The sequence below is a fragment of the Macrobrachium rosenbergii genome, chromosome 9 (assembly GCF_040412425.1).
Source record: "Macrobrachium rosenbergii isolate ZJJX-2024 chromosome 9, ASM4041242v1, whole genome shotgun sequence".
NCBI lineage: Eukaryota > Metazoa > Arthropoda > Malacostraca > Decapoda > Palaemonidae > Macrobrachium > Macrobrachium rosenbergii.
The window spans coordinates 15,105,391-15,122,661 of record NC_089749.1 but is presented as its reverse complement, the minus strand read 5'-3'; the positions used below and the strand labels follow the sequence as shown (position 1 = coordinate 15,122,661).

Here is a 17,271-nt window from a genome sequence, read left to right as displayed (position 1 = left end):
CAGTGGGGAGAGAATAGAATATAGAATTTAGGCCAAAGGCCAAGCGTTGGGACCTATGGGGTCATTCAGCGCTGAAACGAAATTTGACAGTAAAAAAAGGTTTGAAATGTGTTACAGGAGGAAAGCCTCGCAGTTGCACTATGAATCAATTGTTAGAAAAGAGTGGAAAGTCAGATGTAAGAAAGAGAACATGAACGGAGTTACAGTAAGAGGAATGAAAGGGGTTGCAGCTAAGGGCCGAAGGGACGCTGCAAAGAACCCTAAGTAATGCCTACAGTGCACTGCATGAGGTGAACTGACGGCACTAACTCCCCGCCCCCCAAGAGGATTCAGTGGGGAACGTACAAGAGATATTACGACATTGAGAAGTTTGGAGGTCTTTGTATCTTGACAGTTGTTTTTACAAATATATTTAGGCTGAAAACGGGTTTAGAAACTGTAAAAAACCTACAGACAAAACAAGTTGACTGCTTAGAGAATTACGTGCAATCAACACGCACTTAAAATCACTCGAAATCACCGGAAAACAACTTTTCGCTTGAAGGGAAACAAGTCGTAAACATTCTCTCTTCAATACATTCTCCGATTACCCGGTAGCACAGCAAAGCTTTGGAATTCTCTTTCATCTTTGTCTTTCCCGACTTAAAAACCTCTTTCCCTTCAAGAAGCAGTTCTCTTGTGTCCTGCCTCTTCCTCTTTTTTTATTTATTTATTTATTTTTTTTTTTTGGCTCTTTGAAAAAGGAAGAGAAATAAATCAACTGACTGCTGAAAGTGGGTGGAGTTCAAATAGAAAACTGGGAGCTGACATCGCGAAAGCGTCTGAGTATCTGAGTGTGCGTACGTTTGTGTGTGTGTTTGAGAGAGAGAGAGAGTGTGAGAGATGGAGGAGAGAGAGAGAGAGAGAGAGAGAGAAGTGTGAATGGAGGTACCGAACGAGAGGAAGAGAGAACTGTGAATTTAGACGTAACGAATGAAAGAAATAAATTTTAAGATTTTTGAGGCTGCTTCGAAAGAAAATATTGATATACAGCAAGACCTTCCCAGTTTTTATAAGGTACGGTTTTCTCATTTCCTTCTGGTATCATTCATCCTCTTTTTCTCCCTATCTCTCTTATTCTTACTTTTCTCTACATTAAGATATCCCCTTTTGTATTTTATGGTATTGTTTCCATATACCATAAAATACAAAAGAGGATATTATGATGTAGAGAAAAATAAGGGTGAATAAAAGAGAGAGAGGGAGAAGAAGAGGATGATGTTTAAGAATGAATGACATGAAAAGAAAATGAGAAAACCGTACCTCATAAGAATTGGGAAGAGTAAAATAACACAATGAATGAACGGCAACAAAGCAATAAAGGAGAGAGAGAGAGAGAGAGAGAGAGAGAGAGAGAGAGAGAGAAGAGAGAGATAGTGACTTATGACGGGGGATTAAGAGTCCGGAAGGGCGTCTCCCATTTTAGCTCGAAGATGCTACCACCCAACCTCCGTGTTTCCCGTGATATTTAAGTCTTCTTCGCCCAAAGCCTCCCGTTATTTACCGGTATTCCATCTCTCTCTCTCTCTCTCTCTCTCTCCTCTTCAGTTTCCAGCTCCCCTTGTGACAGATGTCAGTGACTGCAGGGATGGTGGAAATTCAATAGGAAAATTAAAGAAAAAAGAGGAATTCCATTTAAAAGATCCAAGGGGCGTAATGCACTTACAAAGGAAGGAACGAACTGTAATAATAATAATAATAATAATAATAATAATAATAATAATAATAATAATAATAATAATAATAAGTTTTAGTACTTTTGGTTTTAGTACTTTTTCCGTCGACATGTTCCTGACCAGTCATCGGCGAAAATAATAATAATAATAATAAAATAAAATATAATAAGATATGGGTTTTCACCAATAAATAATAATAATAATAATAATAATAATAATAATAATAATAATAACGACTGAATTTATAATCTAATAAATAATTCATGTTTCTTTTTTAATGCTGTACTTTATATAATAATAACTTCAAGATAATTATTGTACAGACTTATTCTACCCAGGGCACTCGAACTTTAGCTTATCACAAAATAAAAAAAAAATAACCCATTTATCAGCGAATACTGAGCTAGCTTGTCTCCTTTCTCGTTAAATAATATGGGCGGCGTCTTTTAATAGTCCTTTTGTTATAAAAATTTAGGAGCTGTCTTCGTTACTGAATAATGTTATTCAAGTCAACATTTGGAAAGAATGAGTGGGGGAATAATTTGATAATAATTTGAGAGTGCAAATTTATTATAATAATAATAATAATAATAATAATAATAATAATAATAATAATAATAATAATAATAATAATAAATATAACAGCACATTCATAAACATAATACCAATTATTCAAGATAATAATAATAATAATAATATCCCAATAATAATACACAATAATACAAACATTGTAAAAGAAGTTATTCACAATAATAATAATAATAATGATAATAATAATAATAATAATAATAATAATAATAATAATACTAATAACAATAATAAAACTTATTCATAAACATCAGGGAAATATAAGAGAGTTATTGGAGTAATAATAATAATAATAATAATAATAATAATAATAATAATAATAATAATAATAATAATAATAATAATACACATTCATAAACATCAAGGAAATACAAAAGCTAGTTATTGGAGATAATAATAATAATAATAATAATAATAATAATAATAATAATAATAAAACATTCATAAACATCAAGGTCTACTTATTCGAGATAATGATAATAATAATAATAATAATAATAAAACACATCTATAAACATCAATGAAATGATGATAGTTATCAGAGATGAAGATGATGATGTAGATGATAAGGGGTTGTCCCCCTTCAAAATGAGGATTGATGACACAGCATCCTGCCCAAGGGTATTATTAAGCTGACAAGGTTACAAGTGAGAAGTCTCAGTCTTTCATTATGTATCCATTGACTTGTTGGCTTTCATATACATATGTATATATATATATATATATATATATATATACAGTATATATATATATATATATATATATATATATATATCTTATTTAATGTAAGTTTCATCTCCTTTCTTTTCCTTTTTTTTTTTGCCTCATCTTCTGTTTCTACCCTTCATCTTATTCTCCTATTTCTTCACCTCTCTCTCCTCCTCCTCCTCCTCCTCCATCTCCCTCTCTCTTCTTGTTAACCCTTCTTTTTTCTTCTTATTCTCTCGCCCCCCTTCTTCTTCCCCTCACTGTCATTTTCCTTATCCGCTTCTCTTTCTCCCTTACCCTCTTCTTTCTCTTCTTCACCGCATCATACATTTTTTTTTATTTTCCCCTTCCCCCTTTTTCTTCCCCTCTATCTATTCCTCTCTCTCATTCCCGCCCCCCCCCACAACTAATCAACCTCAACTAACCACTTACCTGAATACTCGCCAGGGTGACGGGGCCCGTGAGGTTATTGAGTCTGAGGTTGAGACTCAGAGGTTCGCTGTCCGCCCTGCGCCCTTCGTAAACTTCGTCGCCGCCTCCGTCGGGCTCGTAGTGGAGACACTCGTGCGGGACGTCGTCTCTCCTCACCACGTCGGGCATGGGGGCGCTGAAGGGCACCTCCTTCAGGTGGTTGCCCGTCAGGTTCTGGAATGAGACGAACTTTACATTAATTAAGATTACTTTAGGTCTTTTGTTTATGATGTCCGCTTCGCCAGTGACAGCTCCCGGGTTCGATTCCCGGGCGGGATAGGCATTATATTAGGTAGATACTTTGTGGTTAGTTGACTGTAGTTGGAAGCAATCAGAGTTGAAAAAGACATGAGACTATCGCCTTAAACTGCAGTACTTTTGGTCTCGTGTTTGGGATAACCGCTTCGTCAGTGACAGCTCCCGGGTTGATACCCGGCGGGATTGTGGTTATAACAGGCTAATATTTTGTGGTTAGTTGACTGTTGTGGGATGCAACCACAGCTCAAAGGGACATGGGACTAGCAACATTCCGCAGAATTCCCTTCTAAAAAAAATAGTGAACGAAATTTTTCAGCAATTTTTGTTTTTTTCATCAAATCATATCATAAATGATGACACGAGCACGCATGCGCGGTCTGCATACATAACTTCAACATTCAAGCATTTATTGGCCCATCGACCAATTTTATTTATAAAATTCGTCTTTATTCAATCTCAATTGAGAGCATTTTCTCGTGGTACAAATAAATGAAAGAGAAGAAAAGGCGAATACCCATCCAAAGATTTTGAGAGTTATGAGGAATAGGGAATAGGAGGTCGAGTACCCATCCTGAGAATACAAAAATCAACAAAACGCCTTTCCGACGAGAATCCCCCATTCCGTCAAACGTAATTAATAAAAATCACAATTTAACGCTTTAAAACGATTGTATTCAAATCGAAAACAACTTGATAAACTCGCGTATTAAGCCAAGCAAGCACAAGCGTAGATATCCGACTGTATTTGTGCGTGTGATTAGATGAATGTACAAGTACCTCCCTTCAAATCTCACGCCTAAACATCCTTTCTCTTATCCATAACAATACGCATTAAGGTGTCATTGTGTCTTGTGGCCATTGTTAAACCTGGCGCGCCTTTCTCTCGCCATCGCCGGCTATGATGTCGTTATCATTCCATATTACACCATTACATTGATCTCTCTCTCTCTCTCTCTCTCTCGCTTTTGATGACAGGAACTCTCCAGCTTTCTCTTTTCGTCCGTCATTGTTTCCCGTATTTGATGAAAGTGGGAACAGACTATCGCCTCAGTATGTCTTTAACGTGGCATTGTGATATCAGCATTGTTATGTTATATCACAATTCTGATTTCTCTCTCTCTCTCTCTCTCTCTCTCTCTCGTCATAATCATGCAACATAAATATCGTATTATATATATATATATATATATATATATATATATATATATATATATATATATATATATATATATATATATATATATATATATATATATATATATACAAATTATATATATGTATAAATATAAACAGACATATATATATATATATTAAATATAAATATAGACATACATATATATATATACATATATACTGTATATATATAGAATGTATATATATATATATATATATATATATATATATATATATATATATATATATATATATATATATGGCTCCACAGGATGTTAATATAGGCTGAATTAAGACTTCACATTCCATTCCCTACCCTGGCTATAACCTACCCCAATGAACTAACAATCAGGTGCATAATTCACCCCTTCGGTCATTATATATGAATGACCCACAAAACACTAACATACACCAACCGCATACTTAACTGAATAAATAGATTACGCACAAATGAACACACTCACACGCAAGGTCTATAGATTAATCTATAGACCTTGCTCACACGTACACAGAAAACAAGCATTTAGTCTTACCAAGTGACGCAAGCGTTCCATGGCGCTCACGTGCTGCGTTGTGGCTATGCGATTATAAGCAGCACCCAGTCGGGTGAGCGCAGGCAGGCTAGACACGCCTGCACCCACGCCCACCAGTCTGTTGTAACTGACTTCCAGCTCCTCTAACCTACAGAAAATAGAGATAATGTGAAAATATTACGAATTAGCGAGGGGTAACAAGCAAGAAAATAATCTTAATGAAAAGAAAGGAATTTGGATATAATTAAAGGACGATTCCGAATCTAACTAAAAAAAATCAAAATACAACAGTTGATTATAAAATACGGATTTTGCTGTATTTTTATGTAATTTATTCCAGCTAACTGAATTTGAATTTTCCTCAACCATGCAAAATTACCTTGGGATTTTTTTTTTCCTAATTTTGCCTCATTTTCAATATATTTTTCCTGTTACGAAAATCAGCTATATGAACATATAAAAAACCGAACATTTCCATATCAGTAAGACGAATTATGTTACTTATCATTTTATCAAAGCTAAAAAGAGAATCTTCTTGTCATTTCCAAATCAGATTTTCAGAGGATTTCATCGAAACACGGATTTTAAAATATTAGAAAACTAAGAAATAAAAGACTATATTGCACACTGCAATTTTATAAAAAAAAATGTTAAACCATTATTTTACAGAAATGTAACCCTGAAAACATCATCTTTAAAACACGTGACGAATTTTCCTATTTTGCTTAAGACTCCAGAGAGAGAGAGAGAGAGAGAGAGAGAGAGAGAGAGAGAGAGAGAGAGAGAGAGAGAATTAATATACCTGTTTAGCTTAAAACTGCGTAAAGAGAGAGAGAGAGAGAGAGAGAGGAGAGAGAGAGAGAGAGAGAGAGAGAGAGAGAGAATTAATTTCCTGTTTTGCATCAATACTTCCCGATGAGAGAGAGAGAGAGAGAGAGCAGAGAGAGAGAGAGAGACAGACATAGACAGACAGAGACAGATGAGAGAATTAATATTTTCAGCAGGGTATTCAAAGGTCAAATTTCGAACACTGGACCTGGGTGGGCGGGTCCGCATTTTCGTTCCGGGAAGGCAAATAACCTCATTTATTATTTTCCCTTTTTTTTGCTTTTATTATTGTATTTCTATTTCCCTTCATTCGTGTGCGATCATCAATTTATTCTTCGTGGTTAATTCGAGCAAAGGAGTGAATGCTAAATTGGTTGTTTATTAATCATGTTTATGTTAATATAATAAAATAAACAAGTAAAAAATGCGCCGAAGCTTCTTCGGCGCAATCGAGTTTTCTGTACAGCCGCTACAGCGCATAATCAAGGCCACCGAAAATAGATAAATCTTTCGGTGGTCTCGGTATAATGCTGCATGAGCCGCAGCCCATGAAACTTTAACCAAGGTCCGGTGGTGGGGTGTCATATGGTTGCCAGACGCACCACTATGGCTAAGTTTAACCTTAAATAAAATAAAAACTATTCAGGCTAGAGGGCTGCAATTTGGTATGTTTGATGATTGGAGGGTGGATGATCAATATATAAATTTTCAGCCCTCTAGCCTCAGTGGTTTTTAAGATCTGAGGGCGGACAGAAAAAGTGCGGACAGAAAAAAGTGCAGACGGACAGACAAAGCCGGCACAATAGTTTTCATTTACAGAAAACTAAAATTACATAAAAATAACAACAGTCATGATGACCACATTGCCATAATAACAATAAATACAACTAAAATTATAATATAAACTTCAATTTCTTCAAACCATTCACCATTAATGGATCATGACCCATGATTCTAAGTAGAGATGTATCATCATATTTTCAATTAATATTATTAATAATGTAGACGTTAATCCGATTAAAATCATTTTAATTTACCTTTTCAAGTAAACAAATTCCGGTAATAATTAATGTAAACAAAAATTGTTACGCAGTACTCGAAGTGGAAAAGTTTAATAAACAACAAAAACTATCATATACAGCAATCTATAAAATATATTATAGATGCGTAATACATTTTGTAAACTAAAAACCATAAATTTCATATATGTATATATATATATGTATATATATATACAGAGAGAGAGAGAGAGAGAGAGAGAGAGAGAGAGATAGAGCGTTTCAAAAAGGCTATTCAGTGGTTAAAATTTCGACACTCTCTTTACTATTCGACTCTAGACTGCTTCTACAGAGAGAGAGAGAGAGAGAGAGAGAGAGAGAGAGAGAGAGAGAGAGAGAGAGAGAGAGAGAGAGAGAGTTTCAAAAGGTTCAGAGGAAAATTTCGCACTACACCGACTCTAGACTGAATAAGAGAGAGAGAGAGAGAGAGAGAGAGAGAGCGAAAAGAAACCGTACACGAATAAAAGGGCAGATTTCTGAAGGCGGGGCAAAATGATAAAACCATTATTAACCGACCCCAAATGGGAGAAGTAATTAGAGACGGGAAAAGCGAAGGTTCCTGAAGAAGCAGCAGCGTCAGGAGATTAACAAAGCCGATACTGAGGAGGAGGCGAAGGCTCCGAAATTACCTGCCCAGGGCGCCGAAGGAATCCGGGAGGCAGCGCAGTTGGTTGCGGGAGAGGTCCAGCCTCACCAGGGCCGGCAGACTGGACAAACACGGAGGAAATTCCTGCAAACGGTTCTCCGACAACACCACAACCTGTTTTCTGGAGAAGGAGGGCGGGAGTGGGTGGGGGGGGGGAGTGAGGAGGAGGAAGAGGGGAGGGGAGGGAAAAGGGATAAGGTGGTGGGGAAAGGATGAGGGGGGGAAAAGGGGGGGGCGTTGTATCAGTCGACGTCATAACATGAGCTGTCAATGAATGACCTTCATTCACTTGGATTTTGCGTCTCTCAGAAGTACAAGAGAGAGAGAGAGAGAGAGAGAGAGAGAGAGGAGACGCTGGTTGCTTTGCATATCAACCTTTGCGTGTTGTCAAAAAAAAAGGCAAATTTGTGAACGAGTTTGTTTTCTTAATATCAAATCAAATTCACTCTAGTCACTTACATTTCCTTATTCAGTCTCCTAAGCTTCAGTCGTTAATATATTTCATGGGAGCTTTGTATGTATGTTATATATATATATATATATATATATATATATATATATATATATATATATATATATATATATATATATATATATATATATGTGTGTGTGTGTGTCTTGTATTTTTATTGAACACATTGAGTGTCACATTCTTCTGTTTAAGCAAATACGCTTGAAACTTAAGTGACTGTGAGTCATACCAAAACACTGATTAAAACTGAGAGATGCTTAGATGAATGTCAGCAGGAAATAGACACACACACACACACACACACACACACACACACACATATATATATATATATATATATATATATATACATATATATATATATATATATATATACACACATACACTCGTATACATACATGCATTTGTCCCATGTAAGTGAATAGACAGAAATACAATTTTCAATGTCAATACAAATATCAAACAAAAAGTGAATAAAAATCTTAGAGTTCAATGAATTAAGAAAAATTCCAGTCTATACTATCTTTGCAGTCAGAACTCAGAAGGATATTTCAAGCTTATAATGTTCAAGTAAATCTAAAAAGCTTTGAAATCGTTCGCATAAAATACTGGCTGCCTACTTTTCTACAATGGTTGTAACTTTATTTTACAGAAATGATGTAAATAAACTGATTTAACTTTTCTTCAAATTTTAGTTTGAAACCTGCACTTTCCATATTTACGTAAAAATTCAAATTTGCTCCAATGATAACACATAGGGAAAAAGGGCCAATTTACATAACGTATGAGATTAAAAACTAAAATTAAAAATTATTTTTATAAGACTGAAAACATGACAAGCGAGTGATATATATATATATATATATATATATATATATATATATATATATATATATATATATATATATATATATATATATATATATATATATATATATATATATGTGTGTGTGTGTGTGTGTGTGTGTGTGTGTGTGCGTGTGCTTGTGTGTTTGTTTACCTGCACACTAGAGGTTTGCATCCTTACCTGAAGCTGAAGGAAATGCTTAAGATTATCCAGTCCACCCAGGGACCTTGACGTAGCTAAGATTCTTCCAGTTCCAGAGCCACAACTCGCGCCTCCTCCCTCGCTGTCGCTGTCTTCTTCTCGAGACGATACGTCACGGCTATCACTGTCTCTCCTGTTTTCACCTTCCCCGTCATCCGAGTCATCATCACTACTCTCGTCACCGCTGTAGCGATCGGCAACCGCCCCCGTGTTTATGTTTTGACTGTCCTTGACTTCTTCTTCTTCTTCTTCTTTCTTGTCTGTTTCTACATGTTCGCCAGCGGGATTTTCTTGCACTTCACTCTGAGAGGTTTCTTGTGACACTTCGCCGGGCACTTCGTTTTTTGCATCGTCAGGGGCACTGTTAAATAAAGTTCCTGCTGCGTCCTTGTTACTAAGGGCATCTGTTGAAGGTGGCACAGGCGCCACGAGTCCCTCCGCTAACGCCTTCCTGAGCTTTAACTTGGCTTGCAGCTCTTCGGCGAGATTCTGCCAAACTCTACCCTTCTCGGGCTTGGGCAGAGGGCTAGGCTCTTTCTCCGGGACTTTAGGTCCCTCTGGCACGGCAGTTTGGACCAAGGGGGCCTTAGGCACTTCGGGTGTAGCAGATTTCACCACGGGGACTTGGTCTTCCTCGGGTATCTCTGCACCAGCAGTTTCCGAACTTTGCTGTTCGTGACCCTCTTGGGTCTTTCGACGGGGATTCCTCCTCGACGGGATCAGGCGGGAGACCCGAATCGCCGCTTAGGTTGGCCTCTTCGCACGAGGGCCTCCGGTCCCTCGAATCTTCGTCCTTCGCCCCCTTCTTCGGCGTCTCCCCGGCTGCCGTTCTCACTCGCGTTTTGGAAGACGACGTAGGTGGCTCTCGAGATTCGGACGAGCGCCTCCTCCTGTCCCGTCTCCTTCGGGATTTGCGTCGACTGCGAGTCGATGTGGCGGAGGTGGCACCGACGGGCGAAAGGGCCAGGAGGTTGTGGGAAAGGTTGAGGGTCGTTAAGTGGAGGCTCGAGAACAGAATCGTCGGCAGGCGCTCCAGGTGGCGCCCTGACAAATCGATTTCGGTCGTCCTTCGGGCCTCTGAAGAGGGTGCCTGCAAGGTCACAGAAAATTTGAGGGTCAGTTTTGTCATAGTTTAATGACCTGGTTCATAATGTATAATAATAAAAAAAAAAATAGATAGATTATTATTACACTATTCATATGGAGCAAGCCCACAGGGGCCATTACCTTGAAATTCAAGCTTCCAATGGATATGGTGTTCATTAGAAAGAAGTAACAGAAGGTAACAGAAGGTAAAGGTAAGAAAGAAGAGTAATGAAAGAAATATTCAAGAAAAGAAAATTATATATATATATATATAAAAAAAATAATTCAAGAAATTAGTAAAAAATAAATAATTATATATATATATATATATATATATATATATGAATGCCTTTATATATATAATATATATATATACATATATATGAATGTCTTTCATCGTAATAATATAATATGAAGATAAAAGGCCCATAAACTATTTGAACGTTTGTAAACAAATATTTCGAGCACTTCCTTCTGGCAAACTAGTGAACAGGGGCACAGAAGGGAAGTGCTCGAAAATATATGGTTGCAACGTTCAAATAATGTTTATAGGCCTTTTATTCATATATATATATATATATATATATATATATATATATATATATATATATATATATATATATATATATATGTATGTATGTATGTATGTATGTAAATTACTAGGAGAATTATTTTGGGGTAGCAATGCATTGCACTTCGCTTGAACTTTCGAGGTTCCAATTGCACAACTTCCCGAGGGAAACTACTGTAGTCGAACGGTGTAAGCGTATGAAACCTAAACGTAATATAGACAGACAGATAGATGAAGCAGCCAGAACAGAGTTACAATGTACAGAAATGAGCAGATACATCAACGTAAAGGCATCAGCCTTAGTAATAACGGCAGCGTTCCTTCATTGTCTATTCGCTCATAGGTTGCAATTTTCGAGAACTGGGACATCTCACTTGTCTCAGACTTTCACGAACAAATTATTATCATTAGTAGAATTCTACAGAAATCAGAGTGAGGAAAAGTTAAAGAAGTCGGACAGCCAGTTAAAAAGGAACTGAGAGTAATTCAGCTGGAGGCTGACATGACATTACAAACACCCTTTGGAACATTATTTTGTTGTTGACGTTAGATTAAGGTGGCCTTGTGCCAGCTAAGGCTCGCGTTCTTTCCAGCAAGAAATTTACAAAAAATGCCACAAAAAAGAGCACCTTCCTGGTTAAGTCACGCCCCTTTCTTCCTTTCTTGACCTTTTCCTTCGGGCTTGGGCTGGAAAAGGGTAATGCGTTATCCGTACCATTGGCCTTTGACCCTGCCACGCCCTCTCCTACCCCCTCCCCCCAAAAAAGAAAAAAAAATAAAGAAACGTGAGGGAAACAAAAACAAATCGGCCTCAAGTTTCAGTGCGGACAGCAGTGAACAGGTTCCCGGAGTAATTAAGTCAAATGAAGGATTTGCATTGTTCTTCCGACGGTTTATTTCCGTCCTTTGTTCGCGAAGGTTACCTTTGGCGTGGTCAAGGTCTCCTGGGATTTATTCCCTGTGTGTTCATTCGGCTGGATTAAAACTTTCTTGTCCGAATTATGGCATCGCGCAAATTGCGTCTCATTATTTCCCATTCATTGAGGATCGTTTAAACTAAAAACACATTTTCACAAAACGGCATTCAGTGAAAGTTAAAAAGAAAAAAGAAAAAATGCCCCGAAGTTTCTTCGGCGCAATCCAGTTTTCTGTACAGCTATATACTCAAGGCCGCCGTAAATAGATCTATCTTTCGGTGGTCTGGGTATAAGGCTGTATGAGCCGCGGACCGTGAAACTTTAACCACGGCCCGGTGGTGGCATGTGCTACATCGTTGCCAGACGCACCATTATGGCTAAATTTAACCTTAAAATAAAAAACTACTGAGGCCAGAGGGCTGTAATTTGGTATGTTTGATGATTGGAGGGTGGATGATCAAAATACCAATTTGCAGCCCTCTAGCCTTGGTAGTTTTTAAGATATGAAGGCGGACAGATAAAAGTGCGTACAGACAGAGAAAGTCTGCAGAACAGTTTTCTTTTTTAAAGAAAACTAAAAAAATTAAATCCTAAAGTGCCCCGAAGTATTTGAAGTAATTTAGTTAACTTCAAAATGATAATTTTGTTGCCAAACAGAACAATTACGTACTATATTAAGTAGACCAAGCGCTAAAACGTTTAAAAGTTAGCATAGCATTACTTACCAAAGAGTTAGTGGAAACAAGAAGACTAACCATCCAGGAACAACCACAAGGAAAAAGCTTATATATATATATATATATATATATATATATATATATATATATATATATATATATATATATATATATATATATATACAGTATATATATATATATATATATATATATATATATATATATATATATAGTGTCAATAAATACGATTTAACATATTCTTTCGAGCTTATTGATTCATTTTCGATCTCCCGCGAGCATTTTTCATTTTCACTAAGACTCACTAATCACGTGCCTTTTCCTCTTCAGTCGATGGGTACCAAGAGGTTCCGAGTTATTCCAAAACCCACCCACCTTATACTGTTTCGGTTCCTGCCAAAACTAATTTTTTTTTTTTTACATTTTTCCACAGTTGTCCCGACACTTACAAGCTGCACAAGGAGACAAGAGCCCGTGCTTGCACAAGGCCAGAATACCTAAATAGATGCTTGGAAAGCCCACATAACTTGCAGCAAGAGTTTGTACCCAGTAGCCAGCATTCCTTTGTAGAATGCACTGTTCAGATCACCGTTGCTGGCCAAGGTCAAAGTCAGAAAAGTTAGGAAATGAGGTATCGAGTTTTGTCACTGACATTGGCTATCTTGAGTGATGTTTGGTGCCAAATATGTAGAAAGATGCCAAAATACCCCGATCTTCTTCTCTCTTTTATTCACGCACGGCTATAGAGCTGCACCTGGTCCGCTGGTATAATGGTTAAGGTCGTGGCATGCCACTCAGAAGTCGCGGGTTCGCGTCTCCCCTAGAGCGATGAAAAATCACTGGCTCTGTATCATGGTCAGTTACTGCTGCAGTGTGTGGTCTGCGGTGGAAGGTTGAAACCAACATTCTTCGAAAGCTTGAATTTCAAGTCAATGGCCCCTTTGCTGTGCTTGTTCCATGTGAATAGGTTTCATCTACTGATATAATAAAATAATCTGTAACGATACAACACGCGTGGCCTAGGCCTATAGAGTACACGATGGCGGAAGGTTCTGTACTTGATTCTGCAGACCTATAATAGGCACGTGGCAAGACACGCACGAGGAACCACGAAAATCCCGGCGAACGAGCACGAAAACTGACGGAGAAATCGATTTTCCCCTATTTTACGACGCCACAGGATCTTGCTAAATGGTTACAGGTTTCAATTTCTGCCTTTCTGTCACGTTGTTTTGGGTATGGTACACCCACAGTACCTTTCCTTTTACTTAATTTGTTTGTATGTGGTATACATGCATTCATTCTCTCTCTCTCTCTCTCTCTCTCTCTCTATTAGTCTTACTACTCTTTCATGTTTATTTATTATACATTTTACGTCTACAGTTCCATATTCTTCCTGTCTTACCCATCATTTCCTTGTATCTTCATATTTCTCCCTCGTTCTTTACCGGTTTTCGTATAACGCAAATTCATCGTCGCTTTCTGCTTTCTCCGCGTGTTTACTTTGTCTTCAACCTCCGTATTCACTTATCAATATATCTTTTTTCTCTGTGTAATGCCGTTTGCGATGACTTACAATTGTTATAACAATAAACACGAAACTGATAAAGTCACAAATAAGTAGGAGAACTTAACGAAGGGAATTTTACAAGCTGGTTTAGAAAGGTGTTTCTTAGGGGTAGTCTTTGAGCAAAGAGGTATCCAAGAATCGCTCTATAAAAGACTGAGAGCTAGAGAGAGAGAGAGAGAGAGAGAGAGGAGAGAGAGAGAGTTTACTTTTTCTAAATATGTGTACATAAATAAAATTATATATATATATATATATAAATATATATATATATATATATATATATATATATATATATATATATATATATATATAGAGAAGAAGAGAGAGAGAGAGAGAGAGAGAGAGAGAGAGAGAGAGAGAGAGAGAGAGAGAGAGAGAGAGTTTATTCTAAATATATATGTGTACATTAACAAAATATATATATATATATATATATATATATATATATATATATATATATATATATATATATATATTATAGAGAGAGAGAGAGAGAGAGAGAGAGAGAGAGAGAGAGAGAGAGAGAGAAAGTATACCTTAGTTTTACCAGACCATTGAGCTGATTTAGACTGGCTTTTCCATAAAGCCCAAGTAAAACAAAGCCATTTTGTCGCTAATCCTGACGTTTATGTGACAGCTTTACAACTCAGCAGATTTATAGAGATTTTTCATAAGGAAAAAAATCCTGCGAGGAACGGTCAGGAGGGAGAATGAGTGGCCTTAAGAGATATCGTGAATCTAATTTTTTATTGTTATTATTCTTGGTTCTCAAAATTAACAATATTTACTTGCTGCGTTTGTTCTGACAATTCTATGATTGTATGTTAGTAATATATTATTAGAAAAAAAATATATATATATGTATATATATATATTTGTGTATATATATATATATATATACTTGTGTATATATATATATATATATCCTAACTACAGTCGAGTAACTTCCAGGTATATGGGTTTTACAGATACGTTCCCCATAGCTCTAGCCTCTCAGTAGATGACGGAAATAAAAGCCAAGTGTCCTAAACACATAATATTATATATATATATATATATATATATATATATATATATATATATATATATATATATATATATATGTATATATATATATGTGTGTGTGTGTGTGTGTATACATATATAAGATGTAACGTAAAAAGAGCTGTTAATTTTGTAAAAGTAATTAATTATGGATGTTTAAAATATGTAGATGAGTGTCTGGTTAAGGAAAAACTGTCTCAGACAAGGGGACACTGGCTTCATTGGCTGTTTGATATTCACATGGATTAAACAACGAGTCAAGTTTTCTGGAAATAAAAAGGCATTGTCAGCAAAATGGAGATTGGCTCAGTTTCGCAAACATGTTACTTGGTGACAATGACAAGTAAAAAATGCGCCGAAGTTTTTTCGGCATAACCGAGTTTTCTGTACAGTGTATAATCAAGGCCACCGAAAATAGATCTATCTTTTGGTGGTCTCGGTATAATGCTGTATGAGCCGCGGCCCATGAAACTTTAACCACGGCCTGGTGGTGCCATGTCCTACACCGTTGCCAGAGGCACGATTACTTCTAACTTTAACCTTAAATAAAATAAAAGCTACTGAGGCTAGAGGGCTGCAATTTGGTATGTTTGATGATTGTAGGGTGGATGATCAACATACCAATTTGCAGCCCTCTAGCCTTTGTAATTATTAAGATATGAGGGCGGACAGAAAAAGTGCGGACGGAGAGACAAAGCCGGAATAATAGCTTTCTTTTGTAGAAAACTAATAAGCTGCAGATACTGGTGGGAGATACGTAATGCGCTTGTAGGTAGATGAAGCTCAATATGAACGGCAGCAAGAGTAAAATGATAAATGAAAGCCAAATGGAAACTTGATTTATATAGTTACTTAGGAGTAAATATAATCGATACTGTCAGAAGGGGAGTAGAGATGAAGGTAACAGGAGTATTTAATGTTTGGAAGAGAAAAGGGGGAGTTATTAAAATCTAAACATAGGACCCCCAAAGGAGCTTTTCAGTCAAAACTCATCAATAAAATGGAAGTGTGGATTTCGACTGAATAAGGGAACAAACCTGGAATCTATTGAGGTGAAATTTTTACATAGAGCACAAGGAAAGGTGGGAAATGCCGTGATGTAGTACGGTAAATTGGTTAAATCAAGTGAAAAAGTACCTCAGAGTTCTTATTTTTTTCATTAGTTTCGTAATTTAGGGAGAATGGAGGAAGACAGATGTGAAAAGGGGAGTAAAATTCCGAGTGAGTGCTTCCTGAATGGAGTGGAAAAATCTTTGGAGTGAAGAGGTGACAAAACACGCATATGTACAGCCAAAACAAATATTTGTAGAGGTTTAACTTGGTTATTATAAAGTAAATACTACCATATATTTAAGAATTAACGCAACTTATCAAGTTTTATAACAAAAAATTTTTTAGCACAACTTACTAAGTTTTTTAAGATGCCCCTCGGCCCAGCCGCTAATCGTTGCCCTTGTAAGCTGCCCATGGCGGTCTACGAGCCTAAATTTTCTTTCAGTCTAAACTTCTTGAACTCACTGTCACATCACCACTAGCGACCTTGATCACTTAAAACCCATTGAAATTAGTGTCGTTATGTCGAGATCTTTTAGACATGGGTAAAAAAGCTTTGGTCATATTGACAAACATTGTTTACTAAAGTTGACCGTTGGCCCGTAGTCACTTCAAGTTAGGAATGGTTGACATTCCCAAACACACATCGACACTGCTTCGTATTTCCATTTCTCGGAGTTACCGACGCCGCAGCTACAAGCCCCGAGGCAGCCAAATCTACACTGAATATCCATAAGGTAAAACCGAACCGTGACAGTCTTTAATGTGGTTATTATTTTAGCCGAGCATGACACCTTCCGCTAATGCAAGTAGAGCCTACTAGGAAAGATGCTAGAT

General features: G+C 36.8%; 1 protein-coding gene across 1 annotated transcript in view; it reads right to left on the bottom strand.

The window, feature by feature from the left end:
- Positions 1-16,944, bottom strand: part of Phlpp (PH domain leucine-rich repeat protein phosphatase) — a 43,100-nt gene extending 26,156 nt beyond the window's left edge. Inside the window, 6 exon segments of the mRNA XM_067108456.1 lie at positions 3,444-3,656; positions 5,447-5,594; positions 7,962-8,092; positions 9,478-10,242; positions 10,244-10,588; positions 16,790-16,944. Coding sequence (XP_066964557.1) covers positions 3,444-3,656; positions 5,447-5,594; positions 7,962-8,092; positions 9,478-10,242; positions 10,244-10,588; positions 16,790-16,849 — 1,662 coding nt within the window. The 5' untranslated portion in view covers positions 16,850-16,944.
- Positions 16,945-17,271: the final 327 nt, after the last annotated feature.